The sequence below is a fragment of the Pteropus alecto genome, unplaced genomic scaffold (assembly GCF_000325575.1).
Source record: "Pteropus alecto unplaced genomic scaffold, ASM32557v1 scaffold94, whole genome shotgun sequence".
Lineage (NCBI taxonomy): Eukaryota > Metazoa > Chordata > Mammalia > Chiroptera > Pteropodidae > Pteropus > Pteropus alecto.
Window position 1 is genome coordinate 11,030,645 of NW_006437736.1, and position 17,221 is coordinate 11,047,865.

The following is a 17,221-nucleotide window of genomic DNA, read 5'->3' on the forward strand; positions in this document are numbered from 1 at the left end:
AAGTAATAATATATAAATATATAATTAAATTATTTTTTTCTTCTAATGTTTGTATAATTTGTAATCTAAAATTATGGCTTTTGAAGTAATCAGGCAAACCACAATATAGATCACTGGCTTCGTCTCTAAAAAAAATATTTTCGACTGCAGTCTATGTCCTAAGTAAGTATTCTCAAGGTTATAAAATGGATTTTATTCTCAAATAATGGAACACATGAGATTCTATCCCCTTCTTGAAATACTACAGTACTCATAAGGAAGTTAATGCCTCTGAGAAGTCTTACAGGTAGAAATCTATTGTGCTTACTCCAAAGTCGCCCAAAGCTACTTGTCCATGGTGTCCTTTTTCTACTGGCATCACATAGGACAGCTTGTAAAATGCTATTCTAGTTCCTGCCCATAAATAAATGTTTTTTATATATCTGAAGCATTCATATCAATAGAACAACACAATCCGTGATGTACAGAAATAATTCAAATATTATAAGAAAAACATAGTCAAGAAGAGGAATGGCCATTTACCTCTCTTAACTCCTTTTTTCTTTTAAGCTAATGCTCACTGAGAATTTGCCATGTGCCAGAGACTGTTCTAAGTGTATTTTAAACAGATAATAACTCATTTATATCTGTCAGAGGCATATGCAAAGTAAGATATCTCTGCTCTATAAGTCTATGAATCACAACACATTCAAAATATCAATACTTATGTAACTAAAAATCCTTTTACAATACTTTATCTAGCTTACTTTTAAAGCTGATTGAATTTTTTTCCTAAAGCAAAAGCAAAAGGTAGAAAAATGTCCCTGTAGTTCTCAACATATGTAGAAACCATAAATTCTCAAATTTTAAATATTAACGATTATTTCTATAACCATTATACATTTACAAATTTACTATTATTTGAAAAATTGAAATTCATGTTTTAAGTGTATTTTAAAAAATATTTTGTAATACCTTTAATATTGGAAGAATTTCCTGGCCCCCTTTCAGAGTTCCAAGGGATTCACTAATCTTTTTTTTTACAGATGCCTCTGAATGAAAATAAAGAGAGAGAGAACAGGAAGAGGAGGAGGAGGGAAGGAACAAGGGGAAAGAAAGTAGGATCAGAAGAAAGAAGAGGAGGAAAGAGAAATATGAAAATATAGTAGCAAATCACAATCATAAAAAACTTATGCTAAATTGGTATTCTTTTTAATTACCCATTATTTTAAAAATGATTCAACATTTTAGAAGTTGACTTAATACCATTTTCTTCAACACAGATAATTTTTTATATAAGTTAATTTAAAAGCACCTTCCAATGCAGCAAACCAAATCAAGACTCTTGATTAGCAACAAGGTAACATTATGGTAAAGAGATTGGCCTTCCTTCCATAAAGTCCATTAAAAGCATTCAGAAAATAAAAGTTAGAAGACATGAATTTAGACAAATATCAGAGATGGCTGCTTTGAATTACAGGAATATAAATAATAAGTATTCATATAACAATGCTAGTTTCCTATTTTAGAATTTATCCAATAATTTAAACTAAACTTTATTACTTAATACACAGCCTAATAAACATTTTGAAGCAGGTTGCCATAATTAATATACAAGAATGACTTGTACTTTATGTTTTATGTGCCAATAAGGTGATGAGAAGAACACCGTTGCAAAGTTATAAGAATTTATGTATCTAAATGAGGACAATCCCTCATTACATAAATGTAGAAGTTTTCAAATTTATTGGATTGTGCTCCAATATTGATTAGTTCTTTAGAAGTGAAACATTTTAACAACAACAACAAAAAAATCAATACAATAAATTGTATTTAGCCCATGTATAATTAAACAGAGTATAAAACAGAACAAAACAATAGTCTCCCAAAAGTAACTAGTAAACAGAACAATAAAATTGAATGAGACAAAGACTTTTTAAAAAAGTAATCACTGGATCTTTTGCTTCCAGTAACAGATAATCTGGAAAAAGTCTCCTGGCTAGCAATAACTAGAAAAACTGGAAAGTAGAGTTTTATTTGCAAGCCAAGAAAATAATGAAAAATCAACATAGGGCCAGGATCTTGGGAAGGTAGTATCACCCAGATCTTGGGAAGAGTGCCCAGAGAGTATGGAATGGCATCAGAGATACTTTTCCCGCTGGGGACTTTGGTCAAGCTGAGAAGTCGAGTGGTACTCTTCACAGCTTTGAGGGACTAAAGCAACAGAGATTGGTATACAGGGCCCACCAAGGGTGAGAAGCCAGAAAGGGTTGCGTCCTAGGGGTAAGGGTAAATTGAAAATAGGTCTTCAGAGAGCAGCTAGGCTTCAAATTATCTTAATGTCTCAAATTGGAATAATGGGATCTGGGAATAGTAGTGCCTTTGTGCATCTAGTAAAAGCAAGTATAAATCTTCTTTGGAAGAAGATAACATCATTTAAGGCCTCGAATTATTTCTATAAAATATTTAGACAACATAATGTCTACCATCCAATAAAAAATAACCAAAGTAACCAAATAGCTAATGAAGTAAGTTCTTCAGTGAAGAATTCAATATGATAAATGCAGAAGGAATGACAGAAGTTTGAAGCCCCTTCTGGCTTCTCACCCCCACTTCCTCCAGTAGCTTTTAACCAATGACATGTAAAAGTTGTACAAATACAACCTCCCAGCTCTCTGAAGTATGTTCCGTACAGTCTCTGAGGAGTCCCTCATGGGAGCAAATCCTGAACTTACCTAGCTAGCTTTCTCATGAACTTACTGTACTTTATATTGGCTTCCTTTCCTTCTCTGTCTCACTTCGCTCCACCATTTTATTTCCCTGGATAGTGTCCCAAGTAAACTACTTCGCTCAACTCCCTGTCTCAGAACCTATTTCTGTGAAACCAACCTAAGAAAAGGTCAGGCTGACAACACCTGAACTCACTGATAAGTCTTTACATCACAAAAAGTGGGACAAGCAGGCATTACATCTATTTAGTTAAATCTATATTATTTCTATATCTAATTATAAATCATCAATGAAGCATGATACTGAAATGCCTTATTTCCATTAACAGAAACTATCCTATATTCTAATGTATACTTGTATATTCGTGTGTGTGTGTGTGTGTGTGTGTGTGTGTGTGTGTGTATAATTCCATCCTTTTTCATTCAATGTTTTACCTAGAGATTTTTTAAATTTTCTTCTTGGGTTTCCTAAAGACTCCAATATTTCACTTAATCGTAATGTGACCTCTGCCACCACCACAATGTCAATGTCTTCCATTTTATAGGAGTGAATTATTTCATTTATCTGCCACAGAAGATAAACCCACTAAAAGGAGAAAATATACAGCAAAATCAAATTAAAGTATACAACATCGTAGAGTCACATTCTTCAAAACTTAGTACTTCCTTGAAATCATCTTTTAATTACATGAAAATGTCACACGGGTACCCCCTCCTTATTAGTGCACCTTAACTATAAATAATATAAAGTTCAATGGTCCTAATAAGATTATATTTAATAACCAGTAATGTTTATGTAAATTCATAAAAAAGATTTGCTTAAGCTTATGGACTGCTTATCTATAGCCATAATGAAAATTTTATCATGTTATTTTTACATATCAGTGAAGATTTTATGTATCAGTGAAGATTATCCTCAAAATTTTCATTCCCCTTTCTAAAGGGAGTTGTGACAATCACTATCAAAGTCCTCCTATACAATAGTGAGAAAGCGTAAGCAAGTGTTTCAGGTTCCACACTGGGTGCCTATATCCTCAAAGCTTAGCGCATAAAATGAGCCATCACACTTTGGGAACTAAGACAAGAAAACAATATTTACGCACCCATATCATTACTTCAGCAGAGTACATGATAAGATCATGTCCATGAGTCCTAATGTAGCTAATCTCGGGAGGCCTCGGAATCACAGGAGACTGTTATTGCTAAAATATTTCCTATAAGTTTCCAGTTTATAATATTCACCTGTTCAACTTTTCTTTCCCATAAAAAGCTCTTTAAAATAGTCTAAATATATTACCTCAAGGGGAAAAAACTGAAGCTCCTTACTTATTTGTATTTTCTAATGTTAACTTTCTTAACAAATTTATCCAAGTCCATGTGACCTTAGACACACTATATTTATTCCTTCTTAAAAACCTGAAATGCCTCCTTTCTCCCCAAAACTAAACTGGAGTAGAAGTATTGGGAATACACTTAAAAGAAATGGTCACTCAGCAATACATTTAAAAAATGGTAGTTATGCAGGTGAATAGGGAAAACTTAGATATGAAATGTGCTTCACAATTTAAACTAGTAATAACAAAGAGCGTGTGAAAGAAAACAAAAGGAATACTTTATTAGTACTGATTTTCTGGGTGAACTTTGCATAGTCGTTTCTGGACATATTGATCCGCTGAATCCCTAATTTGCATTTCTGCCACAGGAACATTATCATATCCACAACGATTTCCTTATCAGGCTGAACATTCTGAAAATAAAATTGATAATGTAAATTGATAAAAATAATAAGATATATAAATATATAACATTTAATGTGTGCCAGAAAACATTCTAAGAGCTTTATATATACTGCATTGGATTGAATGTTTGTGTCTTCAGATTCCTATGTCGAAATTCTAACTCTCAATGTGACCCCTACAATCTCTGTCTCTTTTCACCAAGTGATGGCACAGCAAGAAGACAACCAACTATAAGCCAGGAGGCAAGTCCTCGCCAGACACCAAATCTGCCAGTGCCTTGATCTTGGACTTCTCAGCCTCCATAACTGTAAGAAATAAATGTTTATTGTCTAAGCCACCCAGTCGATAGCATTTTTGTTACAGCAACCTGAACGGACTAAGACACATACCATTTGATCCTCATGACAACCGATGAGGTGAGTACTATCTTGTCATCCCCACTTTACAGATGATCAAGTTGAAGCACAAGAAGATTGTTTTCTTCCCCAAGATAAAATTAATAAAGAAGAGCAGAGCTAAGATTCAAACTCATGCCATGTAGCTAGAGACTTCACTCTTAAATACGCTAGGCTACTTCTGTCTCTCTAAAAAGAAGTCTCAAATATTTTTAGGCAAGTGTGTAAACCACTTAGTTCTATCCAAATTTGAAATGTTTATATCCTCTTTCTTTTTAAAATTCCTGTATTATAATAATAAAGAAGAGGGGATGAACAAGAAAGAGGAGAGGAAATAGGAGCTGGGCAAGGACACAGACCAGGGAAAAGAGACATGAAGAAACTAAACAGAATCTCACACTAGAATCAATAGATGCTCCAGAATGAGTACATCTCCTGTCAAATCAGTTACTTGGCTTTTTTCAAAAGAAAAATGAAGTTACTCATTATATCTGATAATGAGTTTATGATTAAAACATATGAAACTTTGAACTCCTCTGGAGCAGCTCTAGGATTTAATTAGGATATGTAGCACCTTAGTACAGTGTTTTGGAACATAACAGAGATCAATAAATCTTTATTAAATTGAACTGAACTGAACTAAGATATGCATGATATTTTAAAAAGCAGATAGGTAAAAATTCCTTGCTTGTTTCAGCTTTGATTAAAATTATTTTTGATTTAACTCTCCCACTATAATCTAACTGTTTTTGCTACCGAATACCTTTCTTTTCAAAAATTAAATACTTGCCACAGGTTATAATATAATCCCATAAACCCGGAAGAGACAGAAAATATATAATAGTAGAACTTCTCAAATCTCTTATTGTGTTCCACTTACTTGAACAAAGTTAATACAATGCTCTATAATTGTGGTTTTCAAACTTCTTTATAACAGTAAAATCAAATTTTCAAATGAAATTCCATCAGATTTCAACCAGTAAAAAAAGTTAGGCTGTTACACCCAAATCTGGGCTCCTGAGGAATCTCAGAGAAGGCCTGGGGATCCCCGGAATTCAGTTTTAAAATCAGCGCTCTACTAGTTTTACTTAAACATTCATACCCACAAATAAGTCACTTCTAAATACTGGCCATTTTGTGCAAAGTGACTCTAAAGAATAAACAGGTTTTGTACTTACATGCTGAAAAGCAATATTTCATTAAGAATATTAACTCTTCATTAAAATCACTGCTTCATTTAATTCATTATTAGAAATATAGCTAGTCTAGAAATTTCCCAAAAAGAAACAGATTGACACCCAAAATGATAACAATAAAAAAAGAGACTTAAAATTATAAGTCAGGTTATAACTCAATCTCTTATTCTAATGATGAAAATATAGAGAATTTTGGCAAGGTGCAATTCTTGTGACATTTTAAATCTGACTTTAAATTCAGTATAATACTCTCCTATGGTACTATTAAAAATTATCCAAAATAGCTATCTCACCTGGGGAGAGGTGCAGACACAGGAATACAAGGTTGCTGCTAAATGGAAAATGTCTTCTGAATATCCATAAGTCCTCACAGAAGTATCTCAATTAATAAAGGAAAATGAAAGAAAAAATCAATTATAAAATTTCAAACAGAAAAGCACAGAAACATAGAAATTCTAAAAAAAATAACACAAATGATAGCTGGGCAAATACTATGTTAACAAGGTACTTTACATGCTTCAAAATGGGCTCTCACTCAATTCAAATAGACTATTATCATGAATCTACAATCTATATGCCAACTATGTTCAAAATGGAAGTGAAAAGCCTTATAATATTAAATCATATGTAAAAGATGGCCGTAGAAATAAAAATAACAAAAATATCTATTCAGAAACTGCCAGAAGAAAAAAAGTACCATTACTTGTTAGAAATTATTTACTACAATTAAGCAGCTATATAATGTCTTACAAAAATGGCAAACCATTTTTTAAAATGGGATTAAATAATTCTCATTGGTCTGAAAAATAGAGGCTGCAGATTTCCAATTATATAAACAATAATTTGTAAGACTTAAAAAGTCCTAGAATGGAGAAAACTGCATGCTGGAAAGAGAGAGGAGACCACCAAATCTTCCCTTACCAAAGTGACCTGATGGCTTCCGATTTACTGCCCTGCTGGTCTCTTACCAAAAAGGCAGCAGCTAAGTAGAGCCTCCTTCTACTCAAAACCACTTCTCGGAATAAAATCCATCATCCTTAAAATGCCTAGGACCCTGCAAGATCTGACACCCACCTATTTCTCTGACCTCATCTCCTCCACATTCTCAAATTCTGTCACCACTACCAGTGCACTCCAGCCATACATGCCTGCTTGCTATTCCTTCAACAACCAAGCACACTCTCACCTCAGGACCTTTGCACTTCCTGCTCCCGCTGCCTTGGAAATTCTCTCACCTTACTTATAAAAAGCATATTTAATCAAATAAAATTATCTTAATTTTTCAAAAAGGCAAATAAATACTCACCAGGAAAAGCAATTTTTTTTTCATACAAAGCTGACTGTCCTTCTTTATGGTTTTCCAAAGGACAGATCAAACCTTTGTTCCTCTTTACATTGATTAGAGGTTCTATTGCAAGAAGAAGAGTTAAATCCTTCTCTGCTTTCTTTGACTCTGGGTCATCCTGTCTCTAGAAGTATATCCCACAAGTTAATTAGTAATCCAATGACATCTTAATCAAATAAAAACAAATTAATGGCTTTGCATATATTACCTGGAGAAAATCAATAAGCTGCCCAGCTGAAGAGTCAAATAAACTCCATTCCTCATAAGTAAAAGCTAATTTTATAAATTTCACAGCAGCATCCAGAGAAATAACATTTTGTTTTTTTATAATAAGTTGTAGAAGCGATGTTTTTGGAAAACCAAACATTCCATCTTCACCATTGTGTGACACTAGGAAAGAAAAGAGGTTTGAATGTCATTCATCCAAAGAAATATTTACTACATATTAACTATCAGACACTACCAGGCACTAGGGAAATAATAGAAAAGAACACAATCCAGGCCTTCACAGAGCTTACACTCTAGTGGGGAAAACAAGAAATCTTAGTGGGCAAATTCAGGGTGCCATGGGGACAAATTGGAAAGGCATCAAACGTAGGCTCAGGATTAGAGAGGGGTCAGAGAAGGCTACTCATGGAATGCCAAACATAGAGTTAACTAGTCAAATAGGCAGCTAGATAGTACAGATAGAAAGCTCAGGAAAAAATATCTAAAACAGAGATATAGCTTTTAGAGTCATCATTATATAGCCACAGTAAATGATAAGATCAGCCATGGACAATGTATAGCTCCTAGGGCAGAACAGTAAGAAACACCAACAAATAAGAGAAGGGCAGAGGGAGAATAGACAGAAAATAAGAATGTTTAGAGAGAAAGATGCAGTTGACAGCAACAAATGCTACAGAGAATAAAAAGAATAAAGCACTGAAAGGCGACCCCTGGATTAAGCGATAAGGAGGTTATCACGGCATTCTCAGTAGAGTACTAGGGACAGAAGACTGCTTATATACAAGAAGAAAAAATTGGAACAGTGAAAATAGACAAGTCCGTCAATAAATCTGGCTATAACAAGAGGAAGAAATACAAGGAGGAAGCTGAAAGGGGACAAGAGATGAAGGGACAGTTCAAAGAGATTAGACTTAAAAAGCTAAAAAGGAAGAGAAGAAATATACTTTCCATTTTAATAAGAGACAATGGAAAGAATGAGTGCAGATGAACGTAAATTTTCAGGTTTGGGTGAAGGAAGTCAAGGAAATTCTCATCTGAGATCTTGTATTTTCCTTGTGAAAATAAGCCCAAACTGTGGCACACATTTGTAAGAGCCCTGCCCTTACATGGGTGTGTGCATGCAAGCACGTGTGCACATACACACATCCTACGTTCATTTAGAACACAAGCTAAGGTCTCAGTCTTAGCTTTCACCCTAAGTCAGTTGATATTCCAAGGCAATAAAAGGTAAAACAAACTCATCAGAAAAGAAAATTAAAAGCACAAACACGTTAAAACAAAGACCACAAATGGCAACATCCTCTACTAGCAGAAGCATAAAACTGGAACAGAATGAACAACTTAAGCTTAATAAATATTCTCTCAAGGAAATAAGAGAGAATATTAGAAACATGAAGCAAAGATAAACTGCTGTAAAAGAGTATCGAATAGGTATTAGGTATAAAGTATATTATTACTAAAACAAAGAATTTAATAGATGGATAGAATAGAACAATGAAAATGAAAAAAAACAAATTAGTGATCTGAAAAAAAAAAGATTGAGAAACCTTACCAGAAAGCAAAAGAAAGGAATAAAGAAATGAAAATAATAAAATAAATAAGATATGGAGAGTGGATGTGTTAACATTTACCTATGATGACCCTTGGAGAATTAAGAAAAGTAAACATAAGGAATGAAGAAGTAACGTGAAAAATTAAAGAAAAAATGTAAGACCTCAAAGTACCTCCTGTATTACTAGATCCACCCTTACACCCAGTATAATAAAATATAAGAACATCATAGGAAAGAGAAAGAAGTACAAGCTAAATCTATAAAACAAAAAGATTTAAACTGACTTCTCAGCACCATATTCGAGACCATAGAGAAATATCTTTAAAATTTTGAAAGGAACAACTTTTAAACAAAATATTATATCCGGCTAAACTATTTCAAAGTCCTTACAATTTTATTTAAGCAAAAAGAAATTAATTTAGAAAGAAGCAATGAAGAATGGGAAGTAAGGATGAGGAAAAAAGCTTAATAAATGTATTTACTGTCTTAAAAACAATGACCAGGACTTGTACCTAGAACATACAAAGACCTCTTAAAACTCGACAGAAAAAAATAAACCATCCAAATAGAAAATAGGCAAACAATCTTGAAGAGGAAGAGGATGTAAAGATGGCAAATGAAAAAATAAGGATGTGAAAAGATGTCTATCATCATTAATCATCAGAGAAGAGCAAATTAAAGCCACAATGAAATATCACTACACAACTCTCAGAATGGCTACAAAAAAAAAGTAGTAACACCAAATATTGTTGAGGATGAAATGGGATCATTCATACATTGCTGGTGGAGATGTAAAATGATTTAGTCACCCTTGGAAACAGTATGACAGTTTCTTACAAAACTAAATATGCACTTAGCATATTACCCAGCAATTATCTCTTGAGCGTTTATCTCAGGAGAAATGAAAACTCGTGTTCACACAAAGACCTGTACTCAGATGTTCATAGCAGCTTTATTCCTAATAGCCAAAAACTGGAGACAACTCAAATGTCCTTAAACAGGTGAATGGTTAAACAAACTGTGATACATCCATACCATAGAATACTATTCTGCAATATTAAGAACTGAATTATTAATGCAGATATCAACTTGGATACATCTCAAAGGAATTGTGCTGAGTAAAAAACACACATATAGTCACCTAGTTCATGACAAAGGGATAGTCTAGAAAATGGAGAAAGGACGGTCTCTTCAAGAAATAGTGCTGTGCCAACTAGATATTATATGGAAATAAATAAACCTTGATTCCTACATCATACCAAGAAAAAGGATCCAAATTTAGACCTAATGACATTGGGGTAGCAGAGATTTCTTAAACATGACACAAAAATGGTTAACTATAAAAGATATTCTGATAAATTAGACAACATTTAAATTAAAAATTCCTGTTCCAATTAGAGGCTAAATAAAAAAGTGAATCAGAAAACAAAGAAACAAGTAAGCGAACCTACACTCTGAGCTTTGACTCTGGGTGCAGAGGAAAATACTGTTCACAGAGAATCTATATCCACAAGCCACAGATTTGGGACTCGACTTCACACCAGAATATGTGTAACTTCAATACAATCATAGAGAGATAGCACTTCACATCTCTCAGACTGGCAAAATTTTAAAGTAAGAATACCAAGTATTGGACGAAATAAGGAACAATGGAAATTCTCATTCACTGCTCTTGAATATTGACTTTGGAAAGCAATTTTGCATTATCTGGTAAAGTTATAGATATACATCCATGCGACATTGATTTCATTCCACTGTGAAGTATATACCCTTGAAAACCATATGAATCTATGTTTTAAGAAGCATGTACAAGTATGGTCTTTGCAACATAAAGTGTAACAGCCCCAAACTGAAAGCAGTTCAGATCCATTCACAGGAGACTAGACCAAGTGGAAGATTCATATAATGGAGTACTACAGCAGAGAAAACGAATGAATTATAGCTATGAGTCCTGGTATAAACATAACGTGGAATAACAAAAAGCCCAGAACATGCATTAAGATTCCATTTCTCTTGGTAGTCTTACCATATATTATAAAGATAAAACCAGAACCAGATCCCTACTGATTCACGTCCTACATCTATTTTGTAGGTTCCTCAGACCAAGAACTATATTCTATTCACAACTGTACCCTCAAAACCTAGGAGACCACTAGACATAAAGAGAATATCCAATAGATATTAGTAGAATGAATGAATAAATTTGGGATACAAAAACTAAACAAAACAAAACAAAAAGAATTCCTATTCCTTAACAGCTGCAATTAAGAGGATAAAAAAGGGAGCAACCAAATGGGAAAAGATATTTCCAATACACGTATTCAATAAAAGACTTGTATCCAGAATCTATAAAGAATTCCTAAAACCAATAAGAAAAAAAAGCAAAGGGCCCAAAAGAAAAATGGGGAAAAGATCTTGTTGGTTTGCAAACTGGCCCCCTGTACACAGGATCAAGGAGAGATCAAAGAAAGAGGCAGACCTCCAGATGGGTAGGTGGCAGTTTTAACAAACAAGCAAACTTACATACCAGGCTTGTCATAGGCGGCTGCAAGACAAGTAGATCTCCACACCCACCCACCAAAAATTTATCTAGAGATCTTAACTGGAGTCTGTCACATATACCGTCCAGATGGTCTCAACACCTTACTCTCTCAAGGCTGTGTCCCTGAAATGGTTGTTCATATGGGAACAGTAGGCAGGATGTACATTCCAAGGACAGGGCAGGGGGTGGTTAAGGAGCCTCTGAATGCCCAGTTCCAGCTCACAAGTCAACTAGTGGTCACGTGCTCTTAATGGCCTCCTTCAACAGATCTAAGCAGGCACTTCACAACATAGGATATACAAATGGTAAAGGAATGTATGAAAAGGTGCTCAACTTCAGCAGTCATCGGAGAAATGCAAATTTATTCCATAATGGAATACTACTGAATTCACACAAGAATGGACAAAATAAAAAAGATACAAGTCTAAATATCAGAATGTGGAACAATTACAACTCTCATAAAATGCCGATGGAGGTGTAAATTGGTCAAAAATTACTTTGGAAAATGGTATCTGCTATGGCAAAACATACACATACTCTATGTCATGACAAAATTCCACACCAACAGAAATGCACAGCAAGTCATAGTAACACATCTCTCTCAGCAATTTACAAAACAAGCAGGCCAAAAAACTCAGTAGGAATAGAGACTATTTAACTACATTACTTATAAACTTAAGCTGTCGTGGTTGTGATGCACATATATATATATACATACATACATACATACACACACACACACACACACATATATGTATACATGAATATACACATAAAGCAATACACCCAACAACAAAGAATATATAACCTTTTCAGGTACATACAGACTATTTACCAACAGGCCATACAGCACATCTCAACAAATTTTAGTGGTTTCAAATAATACAGAACATGCTTTCTGACCAAAGTATAATTAAGCTAGAACTCAATAATAAAAAAGAATTAGAAAATCTCCACGTGTTTTGACTTATGACACATATACCACAGAAGAAATCACAATGAGAATTAGAAAATATTCTTAACTAAATGGTAATGAAAGCATAATATAGCAAAACTTCAAGTACTTTACTATAGCTACCTTAGGAGAGAAATGTCTTAATATGCATATATTAAATAAGGATAAGTCTTGAAAAATCAATGATCTAAACTTCCAAGTCAATAATTTTTTAAATCAGCAAAATAAAGCCAAAAAAGTAAAATAAAGGAAATAATAATGAAAATTAATAACATGGAAAACAAATATACAATAGAGAGGATAAATGAAGTCAAATACTGTTCTTTGAAAAGACTAATGAAATTGGTAGATTCCAGGTGCAACTGATGAAATGAGGGAAAAGGCAAAATGACTACTATCAGGAATAGAAAAGAGTACCTCACTACAGATCGTACAGATGGTAAAAAGATCATGATGAGATATTAAAAATTTAATAAAATTTGAAAATACCAGATAAAATCAAAAATACTCAAGGAATGTACAATTTACCAAACTGATAGGTTTTTTTAAGGAAAAGAAAGCCTAAATCATTTTATATCTATGTAAGAAATTTAACCCATAGTTAAAAATCTTTCCACAAAGAAAATTCCAGGTCCAAATGGCTTACCCAATAAAGTCAAGAAAACATTTAGATAGAAATAACACCAATCTGACACAAACTCTTCCAGATAATAGAGTGTACATCTCAACTCTTTTTGTGAGGCCAACATGACCTTGAGAGTAAAATCTAAAAAGGACGTTATAAGAAAGAAAAATCTCTCTCGTAAATAAAGAGGCAGAAATATTAAACATTAGCAAAAAAAAATAAAGAAATATATCAAAAGGATTATCCTCACTTCCACATTAGGTTTATTCCAAAAATATAGGGTGGTTAAAAATTAGATAAGCAATCAATGTAATTCACCACATTAACAGAAATATAATAGAATAGCCATTTGATCAACTCAATAAATCTCATTAAACCCAAAAAAAGGCTTTTGATAAAAATTAAACAACTACCCAGGGTTAAAAACAAACAAAACTCTTAGCAAACCAAGAATAAAATCAAGCTCCTTAGTCTGTAAAAGAGCATCTAAAAAAATCTATTAGCAAATATCATCGTCTGTATCTTATTCTATAAAATGTTGAAAGCTTTCCATTAGAGATCATATTGAGACAAAGACACCTGCTACCGTACTTCCATGTTTTATTGGAGATCTTATCCAATGCAGTAAGTCAAGAAACGTAAGAAAAAGAAATAAAAATGTTAAGAATTATAAATAAAAAAATATAACTGTCACTTTAAACATATGATTATATACATAAAAATCCAAAAGAAAATCTATTAATAAATTATTCGAATTACCAATTGAGTTCAGCAAGCTTTCTGAATTCGAAATCAATAAAAATTGAATATGAGCTTATGTGTGGACTACCATACTAAAAATTTTTTCCTGTTCTACAATAAAATATTAACTTATTTACTTATTAAAAGTTCTTTTCCTGCTATAAACAGCTCTAAGACAACATCGCGAACTTCTACTTCATCTGTAACAACAGGTCCAGTTTGTAGTGTTCGCCTATTCGAATCAGAAAGAGCTTCCAAGACAGCCAGAAACTGGGACGCAGTGCTATCAAACATCTCATCCAACAACCGTTCTGTAACAGTACGTGGCCACGGTAACTAAAAAAAAAAAAAAAATACAGTCCATTTTTTAAAAGTTCTACAATGTTTGATATTATAATGCAAAAATAAGTAAGATGTGCTTAATTAATACTGAAAGAGAGAGAGTGGTTGGCCTACCAATGAGATGGCTGCTTTTCTGGTTTTTCATTTTTTGAGGTGTCACTCCAGACTCCACTAAAGTTTATGTCATGTGGCCATTACATAGAAGACTTTGCTATTTCTTTATATGTTTGTGTTTCCAAGGCAGCATAAAAAGACTGTTAATTACTGTCTTTTTATTAGGGCTGCATCAATCTCCACATGCTCTGTAGTACCTTAATTACAGCCTTTAGGAACTGATACTGAAAACTTTGGTTACCTAAGAATCTCTCAGGAGTGCTTTTTAGATTCACAGACCACATCTCCAGAGATTGAGGAGGTCTAGGTGGGACATTTTTAATAAGCACTGTGGGAAATTCTAATGCAGAATGTCCTCAAACCAAAATTTGAAACAGTATTTTATAGTATAAATAACTGGTTGGATGTTAGTTAACTCTAAGAGTGGACCAGTTGTATATAACAAACTACTGACTGTTAGAACCCTGTGTGAATTCCCAGCCACTCCGCTTTGTATTGGCTCAGAACAATTTCATCTCCTGCAAATGGCTTGCCTCCGCACTTTATTCTGACAAATTATCTGTTCTCTGTATTTAGATTACCAGGAAATAAGAAAGGTAGCTCTAGTTGGCTTATTTAGAATCCATGTCCAGTTAGAACATACCCATCATATTCTCCACAATTCCTTTGCTTCTTTCCTATTCTTGGGGCAAAGTCAGAAAGACAGAAAAACAAAAGCAGGAATAAAACTCAAATAGATTACAGTGCAATTGTTTTTTCAAAAATAAAAGGAAAACTAGCAAAAAAGCAGAATAGAATATTTTCCAGAGCTATAGATGTATACCAAGTAAAAGATTTTAAAATATAAATATTTAAAAGATCTATTTAAAAAGATTTAAAACAAAAGCCATAAAAAAATGGACTGTCAGCTGGCAAGCAAAATATTAATGTCTAGAAAAACAATGAGATCATTCAAATACATTTTAAAAATTAAAATCTCTAATAGATAAACAGTCAAAGACTAAAAGATAATTTACAAAAAAAAAATGAAGCAATAAACACAAATATAAGGGAAAGTTGAATCCAAAAAATAAAGTTAAAACAAACCATTTTATGAAAACTGAATTATTCAAAAAATGAAGAAATCATAATATTAAAACAATAATAGCTTGTGGTGAATTTGGTACATGCAGGTCGTTACTTTTAAGAACCTATTTTGGAAATTAATTTGGCAATATATATCAAGAGAAATAAAAGTGTATCCTTTGATTTGAATCCTACACCTTGAATTTTATCCACAGGATAAAAACTGCCCACTAAACAATTATAATTTTTTCCTAAAAAGATATATCACCAGAACTTTCCATATGATAATTATCTCAAAGGAAACCAGAAGTGATTTTTAATGTAATGTTATCTGTAATTTTAAACATTTTTCTTTGAAAATGTATTCAATTTTTATACCAGGATGATTATAAATAAAGTCTTAATAATATGCTAATTAATGGCAGTCTTGCAGCTTTGTAAGTGTTTAGGGGAAATAAAAGAATTGTCTCCTGCTTCTTACAAACACTATAGCATTACTACTTAACAACACCAGCTCATCTGTGGCATTGCCTACAATTTGGCAAGTTACCATCCCCCACCAATTATACATCGTTGGTTGGTAAGGGATATACTTTAAAAGGGCTGTACGAAATGTCACTTCTGTACTCAGTCGTCAATATATCATAGTCACACTAAGTAGCAGTAGAAAGCTACCATGTCCAAATAATATGTTTTTAAATATTATATTTTATTTGAAATTTTAAAAAAAGAATTACTCCTAAATGTTATAAGAAGAAACAAGGTAAGATTACAGCAGTCACTGCAGCAGTGAGAAAGCACTGGACTAGAGACCTGGGTTCTGGTCCCAGTGCTGCCCGCACCTGCCTTTGTGACCTTGAGCCAGTAATTTAAACACCACAGGCTTCATTTTCCCCATCACAGAAAAGGACTGAACCACATGATTTCTAAAACCCCTTCCAGATTCTGAGATTCTACTACTATTCTGTCAGAAACTGCTTGTCTTCTTTCTCCTTGTTTTCATTTTCAATTTCTACAAAGAAGCTCATGGAAGAGTTTATGACCACCTAGAACAGTCGGGGAAAGCTTCACAGGAATATAGAACTGGCCTTAAGAAATACTGAGATTCATAAAAGCAAAGGGAAGACAGTGGGAGGAGGAAAAAGACAGAGGACCCTGCAAGGCATAAATAGGTCCCAGTCCTCTCCTGTGATAGCCTTTCCTGCTGTTTGCCAAATATGTTTGTGGCTGGAAGAGGCCATGTGATGACGTTTGACATGTGAGAAGAAGGAACTGTTGACACTTTCATGCCAGGTATTACCGCCTATGTGAGATCCTCCAAAACTCTCCTATGTCTCCCCGACAGAACCACCAGCAATATTTGAAATGAGGGCTGGTCCTCAACCTGGCCCTGAGCAGCAATCAGAAGCAGAGCCCCCTGATAACTATAATAACTTGACTCCAGTTGGAAATAAATGGTTGTTTCAAGCCACCAAGATATGGGGGTTGTTTGTTGCTATACTATGACCTAGTTCCTAAACACTTACAAAGGTGAAACCTGAAGTAGATGAAAAAGGTGCCTCCACCTCCTCTCCAAACTCAAGGACTTTTAAACTAACACCAAGCGGTCAAAGACAAAGGCCTCTGCAGAACCACTCAGAGGCCTATGCATTTGAACCTTTCCCAGGCTCTTCT

At 33.7% G+C, this 17,221-nt stretch overlaps 1 protein-coding gene across 1 annotated transcript in view; it reads right to left on the bottom strand.

Moving 5' to 3' along the window:
* The window catches only part of CFAP54 (cilia and flagella associated protein 54), a 234,117-nt gene that overhangs the window by 193,545 nt on the left and 23,351 nt on the right, over positions 1-17,221 (bottom strand). The window contains exons 9-15 of the mRNA XM_015591439.2: positions 14,164-14,362; positions 7,592-7,773; positions 7,345-7,507; positions 6,332-6,417; positions 4,321-4,455; positions 3,144-3,294; positions 955-1,031 (exon numbers count right to left, since the gene is read on the bottom strand). Coding sequence (XP_015446925.1) covers positions 955-1,031; positions 3,144-3,294; positions 4,321-4,455; positions 6,332-6,417; positions 7,345-7,507; positions 7,592-7,773; positions 14,164-14,362 — 993 coding nt within the window. The remainder of the gene's footprint in view (positions 1-954; positions 1,032-3,143; positions 3,295-4,320; positions 4,456-6,331; positions 6,418-7,344; positions 7,508-7,591; positions 7,774-14,163; positions 14,363-17,221) is intronic.